General features: G+C 38.6%; 2 protein-coding genes across 2 annotated transcripts in view; one reads left to right on the top strand and one right to left on the bottom strand.

Annotated features, from left to right (window-relative positions):
* Positions 1-5,571, top strand: part of nlk2 (nemo-like kinase, type 2) — a 34,180-nt gene extending 28,609 nt beyond the window's left edge. Inside the window, exon 12 of the transcript XR_006011491.1 lies at positions 5,561-5,571. The gene's annotated coding sequence lies outside the window, so the exon portion shown is untranslated. The remainder of the gene's footprint in view (positions 1-5,560) is intronic.
* On the bottom strand, positions 1,199-17,847 carry LOC121645683 (Na(+)/H(+) exchange regulatory cofactor NHE-RF3-like). Its single transcript, XM_041994283.1, has 11 exons — positions 17,515-17,847; positions 13,863-13,890; positions 13,099-13,160; positions 12,795-13,006; positions 12,381-12,452; positions 11,710-11,842; positions 6,241-6,377; positions 5,946-6,153; positions 5,655-5,851; positions 5,405-5,575; positions 1,199-2,617 (listed from the first exon to the last, which is right to left on the bottom strand). The coding sequence occupies exons 1-11, from the start codon at positions 17,528-17,530 to the stop codon at positions 2,585-2,587; spliced, it is 1,269 nt and encodes a 422-aa protein (XP_041850217.1). The 5' UTR covers positions 17,531-17,847; the 3' UTR covers positions 1,199-2,584.
* Positions 17,848-18,943: the final 1,096 nt, after the last annotated feature.

Below are 18,943 nucleotides of genomic sequence, written 5' to 3'. Positions count from 1 at the left end.
AAGACTGCCGGTATTATTGCGCTCAGGGACTGCTGTGAAATCCCAGACCTAAAAGAATTTAGCAGAATTATATTTGGCATTGTTACCAAAATTTGGGCAGAGGAATAAATATTTTGTCATTCATCGGACACATACCTGTTGGCTAATTCCTGGTAACAGCCAGTTGCTAGAAAACCCTAGCGTGGTAAGCACCTGTACTTGGACTGGAATGGCACAGTTCCATCGGGTAGGTCTGTCTAAAACTGGGTCCAATTCAGCAAAAAGATCTTGAGAATCTAAATCTTCTTTTTAGCCAACCATCATCACAGGCAACAAAATCTTCATGGTCCCTGAACACACGTTCTCTCCTAATTCTTCCATTTGCGTAATCCTCAACCAACAGCAGTGTATCCATCTTGAGCATTGTGCAGGAGAGTCGTCACAGTATTTATGTTTGCAGCAATCAGACGGTTTGCTGTGTCACTATCACTTCCCTGAACTCTCATAACAACCCCATCCAACATAATAACAATCAATATAAACATTACTGCTGCCTTACTGGTGCAAAGTTATTTTTTACAGATGTAATGCATCTTTTACTTTACCTATTGTGCAGTTTACATTGTGTACATTTTTACCGCTGCAATACATTTTTAAATTTCACTTCCATTTTTAACACTTTAAAATTGTACTTGTAAGATTTTATATTCCATCTTTATAAAGAGCATTTTTTTCACTTTTTGCACTGCAATGAAAAAGGAGATGCTTCCCAAGCTTGTTGTACAAGTATAATGACAAAAAATGGCATTCTGATTCTGATACTGAAATATATAACTGATACCCTTCTCTTTTATTGGAGAAGGGGATTAATTTAAAAGATGCAGGATGGTACATCTCGGTAACTGGACTTGGGTGGTCCTGCAGGACTGCTCATCCCCAGAGTAAACAAACCTTCACCTGGAGTCAGACTGGGTTCTGCAGAATCTTCACAACCACACAAGTATTTGTCTAGCACTGCTATATATATATATGAATATAGTTTACATTACTACCCTGCTGGGTTTGGTAGAAATAAAGACTAACTGAACTGATGAACCCTCTGTGTGTGAACTGGCTTTGAGTTCTGCATTTGATTCCTGCCATGTAGGCTGAAATAGAAAAGCTTATTTACTATATGACAAATTAACCATGACCAAAAAGTATTTCAAAACTCATGTTTTAATTGATCTTTTTAATATATTATTCTTCTACGTCATATACAATACATCCTGTGCATACAAAAATATGTGTCATGGTCAAAATTTCCATCACAGCAAATGCCTAAAAGGATTAAACTTAAACTTGAGATTTTTTGCTATTTATTATTTTCTGTATTTTAAGTAAAAAAAATTCCTGACATTTACTGCTTGGGGAAAAAGGTGAAAAATCCAAAGCAAAACTGGCCCACCCTGCACGTTCAGTTTCTGGTAAATGTCCCAGTTTATTATTCTTTCTGTAGCTTACTAAAAGAATTTTAGTCTTTACTCATGCACGTTGCCCCTTGTTCACACACAAGATTCTTGGGTTGTACTTGCATGCAATGTTCATTTGAGGGCTATCCATTATTATCAAGAAGTCCATGTGGGATCTGAAGTGTACTGGGATCTTCCTGCTGTCTGAGCTACAGTATTTTACTTTATTTTACAGACCCCATCTGAAGTTTGCTTGTTGTTATTTATTTGCATGCATACTTTGCTCAGCTATTAAGATGATAGAACCAATGCCCATGTCACTGGCTGCAACTCAAGGCCAAAGCAAAAATTCTGCGGCACTTTTTTACCAAATATACTTTTAGTCAAAATCAGCAAGAGAAACTCTGAGACTGAATTTAGTGACAATAATAGCGGTTAATAAGGCTCACTTTTGATTATTTTTGTATGAAGGCCATATTTGTGCAGGTTTGGCTGTTTCCTGCACCTCTAGAGTTCGATCAGTCTTCCTAAAGATTACACGAGGGCTTTGACTGACCCTTCTAATTATTATTCTACAGTACTACTTTACTTCCTACATTCCAGTTTACTTATATTTTATATTTAAGTTATGAAAGAAAGAAACAGTAATGATCATAAGTAATTCTTAGATCAGAGTGTGAGAAACTAAAAGAATTTGCATCGTCTGACCTGATGTAATGACGGTAACTTTGAACGGGTGGCAGCAAAATTAAAGAAGTTTTGCATAATGCCATTTTTTCTTATTCAAATTTTCTGGATGACAAAACAATAAATTACACTTCAAACTTTACATCTTCAGCTTTTAACATGCATATAACACATTTATTCACACATTCATTCATTATTGTTTACAACCATATGTCTAGACACTAAATGAGGATCAGTATGTACTCTTAGTGAATATGAAGTTAAAAAAACCACTGATGTGATCTCTTTAAAGATGTGGAGGACTGTTCTTGACACAGAGGAGAGTTACACAGTAATAATTGTAGGAATAATTAAATAAGCACAAGGAAAACATTAACTTCAGTCTCCACATGTCCTGTGAAATCATTAATTTCTCCAAACTCAAAGTCCCTGAGCGGCACCTCCTGGGTCTGGTCACTTCTTTTCCATTATAACATAACACCGGCGGTTGTCTCGGACAGCTGGAAAACACACCGGATGCAAACAAAATCAGAATTAGCAAAAAAACAAAGTGAAATATGGTACAATAAAGTATTAAACTGAACGAATAAAGTCACATTAGGTTAAATTAAATGACATCAAATCAGGTGAAATAAAATAAAATGTGAAACAAATATTTAATAAAATAAAATAAATTTAAATAATGGAACAGACTAATTTAAAGAAATGAAAACATAAATTTTATTACCATTATAAAAACATATGGTTGCCAATGTGCTGTCGATCTGTTCAGGGTGTACCCCGCCTCTCAGCTGATAGCTGCTGGGATAGGCTCCAGCCCCGCTGTGACCCTAAATTAAATGGACTATTTTCCTCACCATGAACACACCATTAGTGCAGGCTGCACACATTTCATCTCAGTAACATCTCAGAGCTCAGTGCACAGCTTTCCTGATCTAAATAAGCTAAAGAGTTAGCTGGGCGTGTGGCCTGGGGCGTGTAAAACCTCGCTGATGCAGCATCAGTGTAAACGTGATCCTTTTTGACAGGAGGATAATGTACCTGGAGATTTTATAGAGTTCAAACTGAAATGTGGAAGCCAGAATCCTGTATAATTGCAAGCTTAGCGGTTCACTCTGCAGCCACTTCTACTACATCTCCATCAATATGGAGTGGCCAGGACGTCAGTGTAGACCAGCAAAAGATGGCTACAGAGGCCGAGAACTGTACGTTGTTAATGTCATGTATTTAGCTGCATCTGTCTGTCTGTTGGCAACATAACCAAAAAAAGTTATGGAAGGATTTTGATAAAATTTTCAGGAAATCTCAGAAATGGAAAAACGAACGATTGATCAGTGCCCGAATCTAGGAATTTTTTAAAGGATTCTTTACTATGACATCTTAAGACATAGCCATAGCATTACTTTGTTATACAGCATGTGATACAACCAACAGCCCAACAGCTGATTCTTAAACATTCGATTCTGTTTTATTGTCCTCTTCAATACTCCAGTAGTAAACACGGACCTCTAGTTTAGTTCAACTTTAACCACCTATGTAATAGTGAAATTGGGAAGTCTGAGAAAACAATATTAGTAGTTATTAGCTAACTTATCTCACCCGGTATCTCACCTTCACAGCAGAATTCTCCAAAACACCGGTGTGAAGCTGTCTCTTTCTGTTAAACTAAACTTTGTTTGGCAGCTCTTAATGTTGAGGAAGAATTTCTTTAGGCAAAAACACATTAAATTAGATTCAGGTGAGAATTGAAAATAGTCACTGCAGCCACCCAGAGTATTCTGAAGTGTAACCTATCAGAGAAAGAAGCATGGCTCCCACTGAATGTGATTCAAAAGCCGAGGAATCAATATTGGGCCGAAAGCAGTCTGAAGTGAGATATTTCAAAGGTTCGTAAAGAAATTAAATGACTGTTACTGTTGACAGTGCAGGAGGATGAATCTTGGTTGGGTCACTTTTTGTGTCAGAACTGCCTCCTCTTTTGGTGTCCTCCAGAAGGAATCCTTCAGGATGAATTAGCTGGCTCAACCTTTAACCTCTAGGTAAATATTGACAAAACATCCACTTTAAAACCTGCTTATCCAGGAAAAGGATCATCAGTCCACACTTACATGGCACCACAAAATTCATCTATCCTCTACAAAAAGCTTTAAAATGTGCTTTTCATTCACATCAACCCTCAACTAGCAATGGCAGATCCAAGGCAAAGACTCATGTACAAGAACAATAAAAGGGCGTTTTGCTTCTATTTGTAAATCCCTGGTGAACCTAAAATACAATAGATGCAAAAATTACAAAAACATATAAATAAATAAAACAAACAACAAAAAAAAATTTGTGGATTACTAGTGGATTTCAGGGTGAGTTGTGTTCACAGACAGTAATTTCTGGACCTCTTCCTGAGTCCATGCAGTGGTTTCCAGTAGAGAATCATGTCTGCTTTTAATCCAGACCATCCAGAAATTCCTCCCGATTACCAGAATCTTTTAATGATATTATACACTGTAGATGATGGGATCTTAACATTTGTTGCAATTTTACACAGAAACATTTTTCTAAAATTGTTCCACAAGTTTTAGACACAGGTTGTCTCAGATTAGTGAACCTCTGTCCATCTTTCCATCTGAGAAACTCTCTGAAATGCTCCTATAATTAATTTAGGTGTCAAATGATCCTCTGGTTGTTTTGGATTTGTGTAAAAAACTTTTCCAGGGTTTTGTTGCTCCTGTTCCAACTTAATATCAAAGTGCTGCTGCCATCAGATTCAAAATGAGCTCATATTTTCCCAGTTTGCCAAAGTCCCAGTTTCAGCATCTGATGTGTTGTTTATGTTCTACTGGGAATAAAATGTGGGTTCAGGAGATTTGCAAATGATTAAATTCTGTTTTTATTTACATTTTATGGCTGCATTGCTGTGGTAATTTTATCTATTATAGTGAAGAAATGTATAAACTCTGCTTGAAAAATAAGGCCATTACCCCAACTGCGGACTTCTTGTAGAGTTATATGATATGCTATAAATAAATATGGTTTAAATGTGGTACAGCAGAATACAGAAACTCGAAGAATCACCATGGGTGTCTTATATGTGCTAACCCTAAACAACTTTGATAAGAAGGTCATAAACACTGAACTTCTTTCCCTTTTTTTCCTATTTTTATAAAACTGACATCAAACGAAAAGCAATTAGGAACAGTATATTTATAGTTGAGCACAAACACAGTATTTTCTGATTAAAACCAGACAAAATGTTGTTTGGGTTCAGGATATAATGAATGATGGGATCAAACCTGTGTGACTGCAGTTCCTGAGTGATCAAGGACACAGAGTGAGTGCAGATTGGAGTCCATCTCCTCTCTATCCAGATCATAATTTGTATTTATTCTCTGAGAAGCTTTCCTCTGCCTCTTCGTGTCATGGAAACAACATTCATGGTGGAACAGCAGAGGAGAAATGGCTAACTGTAAGGAAACAGGAAGCGGTTAAAGTCCTGACTCACCCTGAAGACTTCAGTTATTATACTGATGCTTGCGTACTTGCCTCTGTGTAATAGTCTCTTCCTTGCATAGATATAGAGGTGAGAATAACTTGATCACCACTCTTCCTAATCTTTTTGACAATATCTTCGTGCTCCACGGACTCTACAGGTTCTCCATTAACAGCTAGCAGCAAGTCTCCGTCCTCCATCCCTGCTTCTTCCGCTGCACTCCCCTCATCCACATCCCTCAGCACATGAACTACGTCACATGACGTTCAGACAGGGAAGAGAGTGACTCTGTCAGGTGACTGTGCATGGTTCTGTGCATGGATTTGCATCAGCGTTTCTCTCACCTATCTTTTGTAGGGCCTTAATCCTCTCCTGTCTCAGCAGGAATCCGTATCCGTCGTCTCTTTTTACCAGATGGATGTTTTTTGGAGTGAAGGGAAGGTTGAAGCTTTTTGCCACCACAGGGAGGATGGGCATCTTCCTCCTGACATAGCAGGACTCACTGTCGCTGTCAATAACCAGCACTGTTACCGAGTCCTCACTCTTCTTCACCTGAAACCAAACCCAGAGCACAATCTCACACATGTTCGGTCTAACAAAACACACGTTAAATCTTACTGAAGGAAGTCTGACTCATACAATTCTGTTGAGGGTGCTGTGTGTGAGCGTTGACACTGAGACGCCATTGATCCAGATCAGTATGTCTCCACTGCAGACACCAGCTTTCTCTGCTGGACCATCAGTCACCGTGCTCACCATGTACTGGCCCTTTTGACCTGGTGATGCACCAACACTGTTATAAAATGTTAATAATGTTTTTATCTGTGAATAAAACTGCTGTAACATAAGTTTCCAGGGAAAAGCATGTTGCTCATTCCACTACACGCTAATATTTTTGTACATCTTTCCCCAAGAGTTGAACCTCAAATACTAAAATTAAAGAACTGGCTTAATGAGACATAATGATATATTTAAAATGATCTATTAACCAATATTAATTTTAGCTGCTTTAAATTAACATTCATGTGAAATTCTGACCCAAAACAGCAACTAGTCATTTAATACTGAAAAAAAGTAATGTAACATCAAAATGAGTCACTCAGCCGGTGGGAGGCATTGTAACCAATGCTAATGTTTCACAAGGAAGTCGCATGACAATGTTTGAGCGTATTAGATGCAAGTTCAGCTACCTTAGAAAACTTGAGTAATGTAAAGATCCTTACACGTTATCCAAGAAAGATTTCATCTCAGAACTGGAGAAATACTTGTCAGTTCAGTTCCCCATCATCTCAAACTACCTGGCGCTTTCATTGAATTTCTACATGTAAAAAGAGGATGAAATCATGGAAAAACTGGAAGTCTAGAAGCTCTTGTGTGGACGGTGAAAGCAGCTGGGATTTAGACACTTCATGATGAATCCTGTATTATTTCTGCTTCTGTGAATTTACAATTTGCCAGCCAGCTACCTTATTTATTATTTTACAAAGAATCTAAAGTTTGGACATGAACCACAGGACAACTGGTCAGGACCACAAGAACAACACCACAGAACAAGAAGTAACTGGTCCGGACCACGGGAACAAACTACAGACTCCTGAACAACTGATGTGGACCACAGGCACCACACCACAGACCCATCAGGAACTTGTCCAAACTGGGACCATAAGAACAACTGTTGAGCAGCTGGTCCACGCTCAGTGGAGAGACCACTGACTTGGCAACAACTGCTGCTTCACCAATTATTCATTACTGCAAGCTGACAATTATCCATTATTGTTGTACTCAATTCAGTACTAATCACCTAGGAACAATTCACAGCAAAAGAGCCATCTAGGAGCACCTACACTAAGAAACAACTATTTCACACAAGTAAGTACATGAAACCACGAGAAGGAAAAACTTATTTGTCACTGGTAAATCCACTGGCTGTGAATGAGAAGTGAAATATTAGATTAGATTAAGTAGTTACCCAGTAATTTATCAGTACTTTAACGATTACTATTCATGTTATGCATCCCAGTGATGAGCATTAAGCTGTTCGTAACAGAGAACTAAGGCTGTTTAACTCTGAATGTTAAGATATTGATGTTTCAGTCATTTGCAGAGCACTTACAAATTTACATTCACATTCATGTAATTTTCATTAAAGATGTAGATGTCCCCCAAAATAGTTAAACTAATTCTTAAAACGCTAATCTCCGTTTAATTAAAATATGACACTAAAAAAGAAAAAAGAAAAATCTAAATATAAGTTAATTTTATTAAATGCTTTGAAATGTGTTTAAACCCATGAAACTCAGCAATATGACAACAACTTACTAGGCCTCTAGGGATAAATAGCTGTGTGAACTAAACTACAACTAAGTAATGCACCACAAATGTCAAAAGTGGAATTTTCTTGGTTTAACTTGTTAAATCTTTCTGTTCCAACCCCCTCCCCAGACACTAAAGGTGTGCCCCAGGGCTCTGTCCTGGGGCCTCTTCATTACCTATCTTCTCCCCCTTGGAAATATTTTTCACTAATTCAATATCAACTTCCATTGCTTCACAGATGAAGCCCAACTCTACCTTCACAGCAGACTCCACACTCCCACCCACCTCCTTCACCTCCTTCTTATCCGAAGTCAAAAGTATCAAAAGTTGACAGCTTCCCCCTTACAATCGACAATTCCTCAGTCTTCCCCTATCCTCTATTTAAGAGTTTGAGCGTCATCCTCAATAGCCCACTGTCATTCTATTCCCACATCAATAACATTACCCAGTCTGCCTACTTCCATCTTCACAACCACTTCCACCCCTCCCTCACTGGCCACTCTGCCTCCATCCTTGTCCATAGTCTTGTCACCTTGCCCATTGATTACTGTAACTACCTCCTCTTTTGGTGTCCCCCATAAGTCCCTCCACAAGCTTCAACTGGTCCATAACTCTGCTGTCTGGATGGTTACAAGAAACCCATCATCCCGTTACATCACCCCTGTATTACCACAGCTACTCTGGCTTACACAAAGAATTAACTACAAACTCCTCCTGTTCACCTTTAAGGCCATCCACAACATCGCCCCTCCATGTCTCTTTGACTTCGTCTACATTGCCACTCCAGCCCGTTCCCTCAGATCCTCTTCCTCCATCCACCTCACTGTACTCTCTGCCAGCCTCAGCACCATGGGGAGTAGAGCTTTCAGCCACCTGTTCCCAAACTCTGGAACTCCTTACCACCCAACATCCGAAATATGGACTCTCTCCCCATTTCAAATCCACACTGAAGACTCATCTGTTCAAGTTTGCCTACTTACTTTATGTCCATCTACACTGTTCTGCATTTCTTATTTTATAGTGATTTTATGATCTATTGTTGTTTTATCTTATTATTGTACAGTGTCCTTGAGTTTTTTTAAAGACACTTTTAAACAAAATTTATTATTATTATTTTTATATTGTTATCTATACCACTTAATCCAATTAAGGGTCGTGGGGAAGCTGGAGACTATCCCAGGAATTAGCATGTGAGAGGCCGGGTACACCCTGGACAGGTCACCAGTCCATCACAGGGCCAACACATTCACATTCACACTCACACTCGCTCCTAGGGAGAATTTTAAAGTAACCAATTAATCTAACATGTATGTCTTTGGACAGAGGGAGGAAGCCAGACTACCCAGGATGAACCCACGCATACATGGGAGAACGTATACTCTTAAAAATAAGGGTTCCAAAAGGGTTCTCCATGAAGAGCATAGGTTCTACCCAAAACCATTTGCGTCTGAAAATCCCTTTTTCATTCAAGGGTTCTTCAAGGGTTCTCTGTAAGAATTGGGGTTCCTATATGAATTCTTAATGCAGAAAACCCTTTTTTGGGAGAAAAGTTTCTTCACGGCCTAGTGAAAGTATAGGTGTTAGGAGATAATCATCCTCAAATATTCGTGGTTTAAAAAGTATTTTTAATGCATGTGTCTGGAATGCTCTCATCAATTCATTTTACTGATTCTAACAAAGTCTGAAATGTCATGTCTTGTCATAGACTAGGTAAATGTATTGCATTTAGCAAAACAATGACTGGCCTTGATCCCTTATCTCCATGATAGACAACTGTGCTGACCAGTCAGGTGAAGAGTTAAACCATGAGGCTGATCATGGCAATCAGCAGCCACAGTGTACATGACACAAGGTGCACAACGACGCTCGCCCAGCAGGACTCAATTATCGGGGTTTGCTTCTGCCAGTTAGCCTGTAATTTAGCTGCGCTCTTAGCCCAGATTTTATTTGAACATAAACTTTTACATATTGATTAATTATCATTTTATGTTTTGTATAAAAAGTGTCTCATTACTAAAACAAATAAGTTGTTTCTAATATTTTCTACATCATGCAGTGTAATAATAATGACTAGCAAAGAAAAATGAACATGTTATGTTTCTATCAGAGGGGGCGGGGCTACTTTTAAAACTCAATATATCTGGACCACAAAGGCTCATGGGAAATGCAGATTCAGCTAAAATTCAACCTTTTCGAATGCTGTGCTATAAATTTGAGTTCTGTGCTTTAAGTCCTGTGTTATGTTATCAATTAGACAATATTTTAAAGTTGGTAGCATGAGTGAAATGGACAGTACAGGAAAAGAAGTCACCACCAACCGCATCTTATTATGAATTGTAGATTGAAAAAAAGAATGATTACTGACACAATACAACATAGCCTGTTATCGTTTCCCCTACCTTTACCTTTTCAGATCTGCACTCAGCAGTTCTAGCCCCTCAATCTGTTGCAAAACCTCTGAGTGGATCTGGATGAAACCCATGGGATATAAAAGGGTTCTGGCCATAACCCCCAGTAACGGGTTATTGGTGGAACCACCACATCATTGCAGGGTTCGGTGTAGAACCTGTCATAGGGGGCTCTGGGGGGAACCTTTAACTTATGGTTCTGCGTGTAACACTATATGAGGTTCTAGTCAGAATCCTCTGAAAGAATTCACTTAAAACCCTTACAAAGGGTTCTAACAGGCACCAATAAGGGTTCTCCTATGAAGACAAGCCGAAGAACCTTTCTGCATATGGTTATATGCAGCACTTCTTTTTCCAAGAGTGTATAAACTCCACACAGAAAGGCCACTGGTTGAACCTCCCCCCAGCTAAGGATCAAACCAGCAACCTTCTTAATGTAAGACCATAATGCTAACCACCAAACCACAATGCAGCCATCATTATTGTTAGTGTTATTACTACTACTACGACTATAATAATAATAATAATGATAATAATAATAATAATAATAATAATAACAAAAATAATTAACTCTTTAACTTTTCGTGTCTAATAATTGATACATACAGTTTTCTGAGAGCTATTGCAAAATTTTATGGTGAAAACTTCGCTCAAAACACTTGTGTACAATCTGATACTTTTCTTTTGCCCCCTGGTGGATATTTCTTGTACTACAACAATTCTGACACCACACGGTAATGAGCAACACATATATACCAATTATTTATTAATTAATTTATTAATTAATAAACATTATGTTAAAATGTTACAAATGTAAGCAATTTAGAATTTTCTGCAAATTGTTTTTTGGGTCAGGCATTAAACGGTTAAGAAAAAGGAAACACTGTTAAATGTCTTCAGGCAAATTTGGTGTTTCTTTTATTTTTCTTCTTTTTGGCAAAATCTGAACGTTTTCCTGGATTTTTCAGCTAAAAAAGTGCTCAAGTCTGTTTATTTATGAAGATATTCACATTCTTTACTATTCTTAAGAGCCAATGATTCTGAGCAGGACTCCAGTATGAAGAATTTGTCTTTAAAGGGAAGCATCCTCTACATCTTGTGATATTTTTGTACAGCACAGTGTTTCTCAAAGAATATTTAAACTTCTCAGGATCTAAAAATGTTTTCTGTCAGTACAGAAGTGGAGTCAGGACATGATTTCCTCCACTGTTTCTCCCTGCTCCTACTCACTGTGCTAAATAAAAGAAAAGGCGAACTGTGAGAAATAAATAGAAGGAAGTGAACCTTTAAAGGTAAATAAATCATCACATCTACTGATATTCTTAGTATAGAAGACACAATATACTCCATGTTTATTGTCCCTAGAGGTGTGTTCATTGAAAGGTACCATTTACTGAGAGGATGGTCATCCCTAGGCCGTGCTCTGGGTCCTTTTTGATGTGATATAGTCTTGGTCTGGACCAGCAGTCTCCTTTGGAGGCTTTGGCAAACAGCTGCAGGTCCACATCCATGGACACTGCCTGGAAAAGACACAACCATATGATTTAGCTCATGGAAGCATAAATTTGAGGAAAATGACTGTGGAATAAGTGTGTGGAATGTTTCCTCATGCTACTGACTGAAACGTTGATCAAACACAGTGCATCCAGTATCACTGACGATAAGGTTAAAAACTGAAGGCATTTTTTCTGTTGTTTCACACATCTCAGTTGCAGCTGTTAAGCTTTCTTACTGTATTTGTGCTGAAAACCATACAAATTAAGCTTCTAACTGGGAGATTAATCTGCTGTTTGTCACATAAAATCAATATTAGTTTTTTATCAGCAAAAATATTTAAGTTTAGTTTAAACCATCTGCTGCTACATAAGACAACAGTGATTTTGATGCTTCCACATGCACACATCAACATGCATTTTTACAAGTATTTTCTTCTAAAGCCGGCCGCGACTGCTATATATAAATAGTCACCTGCCAATTGCAATGACAAATGGGATAAAATGCCATTTGCTAAGTATTAGTCATTGATTAATGTTGGAACTCATCATCTTCAGACAGTACCTGTTCGTATTCATCTTTCCTCAGGACCAGGAGAAACAAATGTAAACCACAGGACTGGATTTTCCTCACAACCTGTCAGGTAAGAAAGACAGAGGCTTTAGTTATTGTTATTTATTTGTCTTTGTTTTGTTTTTTTGTGTGTTACATGGTTTCTTATGAAAAATGTTTATAATTTTTGAGTAATCTAGTTAAAATCCAATGAAGAAAACTGTTATGATCCACACTAGACTGCTATTCGATATTAGATTTACTTTCTGCTGGACTGACATAAACTCAACATGACTTTTACTCTGAGTATGTTGCATGAACAATCAAAAAGCCTCCAGTTAAGTGATTGATTGAGACCTTGAAGATGGTCTCGTCACTCTGGACTCTGGATAGGTCAACTAATTATAAATTATTCTGGATACTCACTCTGCAGAAGTCCATGTTGTGTACATACTCCTCATTCACCTCCAGTAACCGGTCCCCATCCCTGAGGCCGCTGTGCTCTGCAGGACTCCAAGGCTGCACATCTTTGACCTCAAAGCCCCGGCTGCTCGGATCCGCCTGCAGGTTAAAGCCGAAGATCTGACCCTCCAGACGCTTCAGCTGGCACAGCCGGGGCACCAAGCTCTGATCAGGCTCTGCACACATGATTAAGATTACCAAGAAGACTTTGGGTCATGATTTAAGGAAAAAATTTTGTGTTTTTAAAGGTGGGTGCATCAAAGCGTACCAGGATCGTCAGCAATGACAAGAGCTGGATTATCAATCCCTTCCTTTGGGTTGAAGGTAAAGCTGAAGAGAAATGAAGGTCAGTGTTGTCATGTGACACAGCAGTTTGTCACTGCACAAAACATGATTTTCTGATATAAATAACTATTGAGCTAAAACTAACCCTTCTTTGTAATACACCTTTTTTTACTGTAGACATGGGGTGTAAGTTTGAGCGCAGAAGGATTTTTTAACTATTTAACTGATAATGATTTTATATTTGCCATTATCAGAAATTAAAATGATCTGTTAATGAGTTCAATGATCCACTGCTGTTCATATCTGTCTGTAGTTGATCTTTGAAGTGAAGTCCAGTACAGTTATCAGGTCTTTCAATAACCTAAACTACACCATGGATGCATGCTGGTGTTGTGCTGCACGTTTGTTGTGCTGTAGTTCCTCTGCTATGCAGACAGATAAGTGTAGATAAGGTCTCCTGCACATTGGACGCTCGTTTATCTGCATCAGTGTAATTAAAGTTTACGTCATCAAACACGTAACAGCAGCACAGCACAGAATTACTCTCCAGCGATCCGGAGTTCAGATTATACAAAAACTCTGGATCAGCTTTTGACTTTAACACTAAACACTGGGGGAGGTAAAAAAAAAAAAAAAGCAAACTTTTAAAGATGTTTTAAAGACAGTTTCGTGTAGCATCTACCACATTATAGTACATTTTTTGTTCTTAATTATAAAGTGTAGTTTAAAGAACAAAACTGAACTCACCGCTGAAATTGGGCTCCATCCTGGCAGCCTGTGGGAGTGACAGCAATAATTATTTTCTACCTTCCTTCATCCAGAAACAGCTGCAGCTCTGCACCGACACCATCACAATCTTCAGTATCTGCCAGATTAGCAGAAGTATACAAGCACCTCTTCTTACTTTTAAAACCTTTTTTCTTCTTTGTAATCTTGGGCATCTTCACACTGCAGTCAACTCAGTTTGCATTTAAGTGAATTATGTGTTCAGACAGTAAAAGTTACCAGGTTAACTGTTACGTAACAAAGTCTATTCTTCATATAGTTACTAACTGGTCTCTGGTCCTGGAGCTGTTAAACAGCTTCATCTTTCACTGTGTTACTTCAGATTCAGATATACCTTTATTTATCCCTTGGGAGAAATTATTTATATTTTATTATTTTTATTATTAATATATTATTTATATTATATTTACATTTTCACCAACCCTCCTCAGCAACATGTACAAAAGTAATCCAGATAGCAATGATTGAAGAGGATGACAGATCCTCCACCACACTGCTTATCTTTGTCCATTTTTTCTCACAAACCCGTTGCGTGTATATATTTACAAAGCAAAGTAAGTTAAGAGGAGTTCACAGGTAGGATGCAGGCCTGTAAACGTTGAATGAAAAGGAACCTTCAACTAAATGGGGAATAAGACAAACGTTATGTTAGTGAGCCATTTGGCAGTCTAAGACCAGAAGGGTCTACAAAGCCAGATTAGCAATCCTTGGAAATTTAGGCTGGCTCAGTGCTTCCCAAACTTTTTTTTCAGGGCCCCCCTGTCATTGACAACAATAATGTCAAGCCCCCCTCCTCTGGTCAAATGCGGGGCAACACATGCCTCGTCATATTTCTTGTCTTTTTGAATTTTTTGGTAGTTGAAATCTGTTGTTGATCATCATCCTTTGCCCATCGGTACCTTCACAAATCTGTCCATGTCTTGCTAGCGGTGCAAAAACTATGAGCTTTTTTAGCCATGCTGCGCCACGGGGGCCCGCCCCCTAGTTTGGGAACCACTGGGCTAACTAATCATAAACAGCCTCTAACCGGTTAATGCTCAGTTTTAGATTAAAAACAACTATGATTTCAGTGTTAGTCCTCCTGATGATTTCCCAACAATCAGATGACACAGCTGTTGTATTTTTCATTTGTGTCTACATGGGTGCTGAAACATAACAACTACAGCATTTGTTTTTAGACTAGAAACATTATTTTTCTTTTTTTTTTTTCAGTTTAACATCACAAAAATGCACAATTTTCCTGTTTTTTTACAAGACAACAGCAGACTTCACCAAGTTAGCTTTTGTTAACCTTTGTCAGCCACACTAAAGATCAAGATAAGATAAGACCTTGATTCGTCCCCAGCGGGGAATTCCAGTGTTCAAGTCAGAAAGGATCCGAAGCCACAGAACAGAAATGATAAAATAAGACAAAAATGTTGAGATATTCTTAAAAGAATAAAAAATAAAATTAATAATCTGTTTATTATTTACAACATGTACAATAATGATTGATGCTGTCTTTTATTGTGCATTGTGTATTTTTTATTTTTTGGTTTACTGGGATGCATTGCTTACTTTTAAGCTTGAGTTTTTAAACTTGATCATGTTTTCATACTGTTTTCCCCCACACTGGAAATTTATTTCTTTAATCTATTTTATTTTAGCTTTTTCCGTTTTTATTTAATTTAGCGCTTTGAATAAAGGTGTTATATAAGTACAGTCCATTTACCATTTAATTTATTTTTATTTCTTTTAATGTTTGTTTATTTAATGTGCCTGTTATTCCTTCCTGCACCTCACTGTAATGCTTTTAATGTTTTATGTAAAACACTTTGAATTGTCTTGTTCATGAAATGTGCTATACAAATAAGGTTGCCTTGCACTGGGAGCAGTGCTAGTTATACAGTCTATGGTCACCGGTGTTGAGGGGAGTTAGTCCAGCTGCAGAAATCCACCACCAGCTCTTTGGTTTTCTCTCTGTTGATGTGGATGTGGTTCTACAGGGACCAGTCTATAAAATCCAGAGTTCTCTTTTCTCCCTATCACCCCCATCTGTGACGAGGCCAGCAGAGTCATCAGAGAACCTCTGCAGGTGGAGGTACTGTGTGAAGTCTGCAGTGTAAAGCAATGAGGAACGAAGCCAGGACCTGTCCCTGTGGAGTTCCCACACTGTGTCCAACACACAGACCCACATCCGCACATACTGTTCCAGAGATAGTCCAGAATCCAGGATGTGAGGTGTAGATCCACCCCTGTGTTCTCCAGCTGGTTCCTCAGCAGTGTTGGCTGTAAAGCACTGGAGAACTCAAACATGATTCTCACAGAGCTTCCAGGCTTCTCCAGGTGATAGAGCCGGATGTAGGAGGAAGATGATGGCGCTGTCCACCCCAATGCCAGACTGTAAACTCGAGGTGTCAACGATGGGAGCAACTGGGGTGGACTGGGGTGGGGAGGGGCAGATGACTGGTCAAACTTGTTAAAGAACTGGTTCAGATCATTTGGTCACTCCTGATCCCCTGAACTCTGGGGGTCCGGTGCCTTGTGGTGGCCTTTCCGAACTCCACTCATGTCATTGCACTGCAGCTGGTCCTTCATCTTCCTCTTAGTTGCTCTTTTCCTCCATAATCTTCCTCCTCAGCTCCTTCTGTACTTCCCCTAGTTCATCTCTGACTTGAAGACCCTCTTTTTCTCCTTTAGGAGAGTCTTAATATCAGGATTTATCCAGGCTTTGTTGTTGGAAAAGCACCATACAATGTTTTCTACAAAGTTGATGTAGTCCGTGATGCAGTCTGTGACACTGTCAATGTCGCTTCTACATTTCCTCCCACGCAGTCCCTCAGAGCTTCATCAGCCTCATCAGATCACATTTTCACTGTGCGAGTTGCAGCTGGTTGCCAGTGCACTAGAGGCTTGTACAAAGTGTGAGAAAGTACACTGCTACATTAAACAACGTGGTACAAATAGCTGGTTTTAGACCAGAACAGGACAAATGTTGGGTTGGTGGGACAGTGAAGTAGTTCTCACTGAAGAATGTGGAGAGCAATTTCCAGGATTTCCATATATACTTCCATATATATATATATATATATATATATGTATATATATATATATGCAGTAGTGCTGTGGAGCAGAGTTGGATTCAAGGTTGTAACTGATACCAACCAACAGGATAACCTTAGTAAGTGTTTCTATTGAGATTAATAAAATGGTTAACATAGTTAATACCTGTTTACCTGGCTTACTCTACACTGAATGCTTGTCTTCTGATAGTCTAGACACCAACTTCATGTCTCTGGTCCTCTCTGCTGCTTATTCAGTAGAAAAACATTTAGCCTACTTCCAGTAAAGGATTATTTCAGAGTAATGAGGACTGATTTTCTGAATTTCTGTTTAGAAAGAAAAAAACTAGAGGAGCAGTGGTATAAAATCCAAAGCAGTCAAGTGCTTTTAACAACTTTTATAAAACAACAGACCAAAGAGTTTCAACAGATTGACCAAAATACCTTAAATTTAGACATTATTGATTTCCCATCACAGGAACTAAGATTTCTCTACTGGATGTTAAGACCACGATTTCTATCTGGATTGTCGAAATGTAACAACTCAGAGAGATGAAAACAGAATTGCCTACCTGTGGAGGACAACATGAAGTCCTGAGTGTGTCTTCAGCTGTTCAGACTGAGCCACCGTGAGCGGACAAGGTTCACAGTACACACCGACCATAAAAAGTCTGTCAGCAGGCAGGTGAGATGGTGACTCTTTGCTTCACAGCCCTCTGGGTTAAATATTCACCCGGCATTAGAGATTGGCTGAGTGCTGAGTGTGGATTGTTGTGATGGAAAAGACGAAACTGCGACAAAGTAGCTTCTAAAATCTCAGGACTGCCTTCATATCTCAAATACAAGCCACAGTTAATGTGTTTAATAAATGACAGATTGGAAGCAGAGATTAGATTGAGGGTAAATTGAGGACTGGATGTGATCAGTGGAGAGCTGGTATGTACTTAATGGATCATTGTTTTCTACAAAAGACAACAACCTTTTTAAACTCAGGTCTTAAATGACAAACTCCCAGACGTGTCCTGTTGGTTATTCTTGGATCTGAAAGTCCGTCGTGGTCTCAGGCTTCAATGACATTTGTAGCTTTCTGAAGACATTTGCTCCTGTTTTGCTCTGATTGCTGTCCTCTAACCAGATCACCAGTCTTCCTCAGAATTAAAAATCCCAAAAATTTCCGGTCCTGTCCCTGAGTTTCTGAGCCAGTCAGTTATGAGTAAAGTCAGTTTTCTGTATTTGAATTGAGGTTACGGACTAAACCTGTTAACCTGATACTGGATGAGGACGTCAGACTCGAGTATTGCTCCTGTGGTGTCATGGCTCTTTGCTGGTCTTCCTCATCAGTTATGCGGGAAAAATCTCAAACTTTTAATATGTCACTTACTAAAGTAAAATTCTCTTAATCTCCACAGAAGCAGTGAAAACCTATATATTTATAAATATATATATATATATATATATATATATATATATATATATATATACATATATAAAAAATTGACCATAATTTGAGCCAGCTCACTCAACAGGCTGTTTTAAAAGAGTGGGGACAATCTGTTATAAATCCATCAACAGTAAAGAGAAGTCCATCAAACAACTCCAGGAGAGAAACTGAGAGAAATGAAATGGCAGCGTTTTACCATCAGAGGGCCCCAATGGCACGAGTCCCATAACGGGTCTGGTAAAGCTCATAGCACCGATCGCGTCAGTGCTGATAAATATTTGCTCTCATCACCCGTTCCAACATTTTAATCAGCCATCAACCCAGTTGGAACTAAAAGGATTCAAGTCTTTAATGTTTAATTAAAAGTTGGCACAAAATCACAACAAATTGTTTTACGCATGGCTGGCTAGGAAACTTCTTTCTACTTTCCTTAGAGGAACACCAAACATTAAATGGCTATTTATGCAGAAGACCCTGAAAAGAGGACACATTTAAATAACTCATTTTAACCTGGGTGGACACAAACAGTGCAGGAAAAAGCATGAACCCCCTGCTGCAGC

The sequence above is a fragment of the Melanotaenia boesemani genome, chromosome 9 (genome assembly GCF_017639745.1).
Source record: "Melanotaenia boesemani isolate fMelBoe1 chromosome 9, fMelBoe1.pri, whole genome shotgun sequence".
NCBI lineage: Eukaryota > Metazoa > Chordata > Actinopteri > Atheriniformes > Melanotaeniidae > Melanotaenia > Melanotaenia boesemani.
Note: the sequence above shows the minus strand (reverse complement) of the source record. Positions and strands in the feature narration are given on the sequence as shown.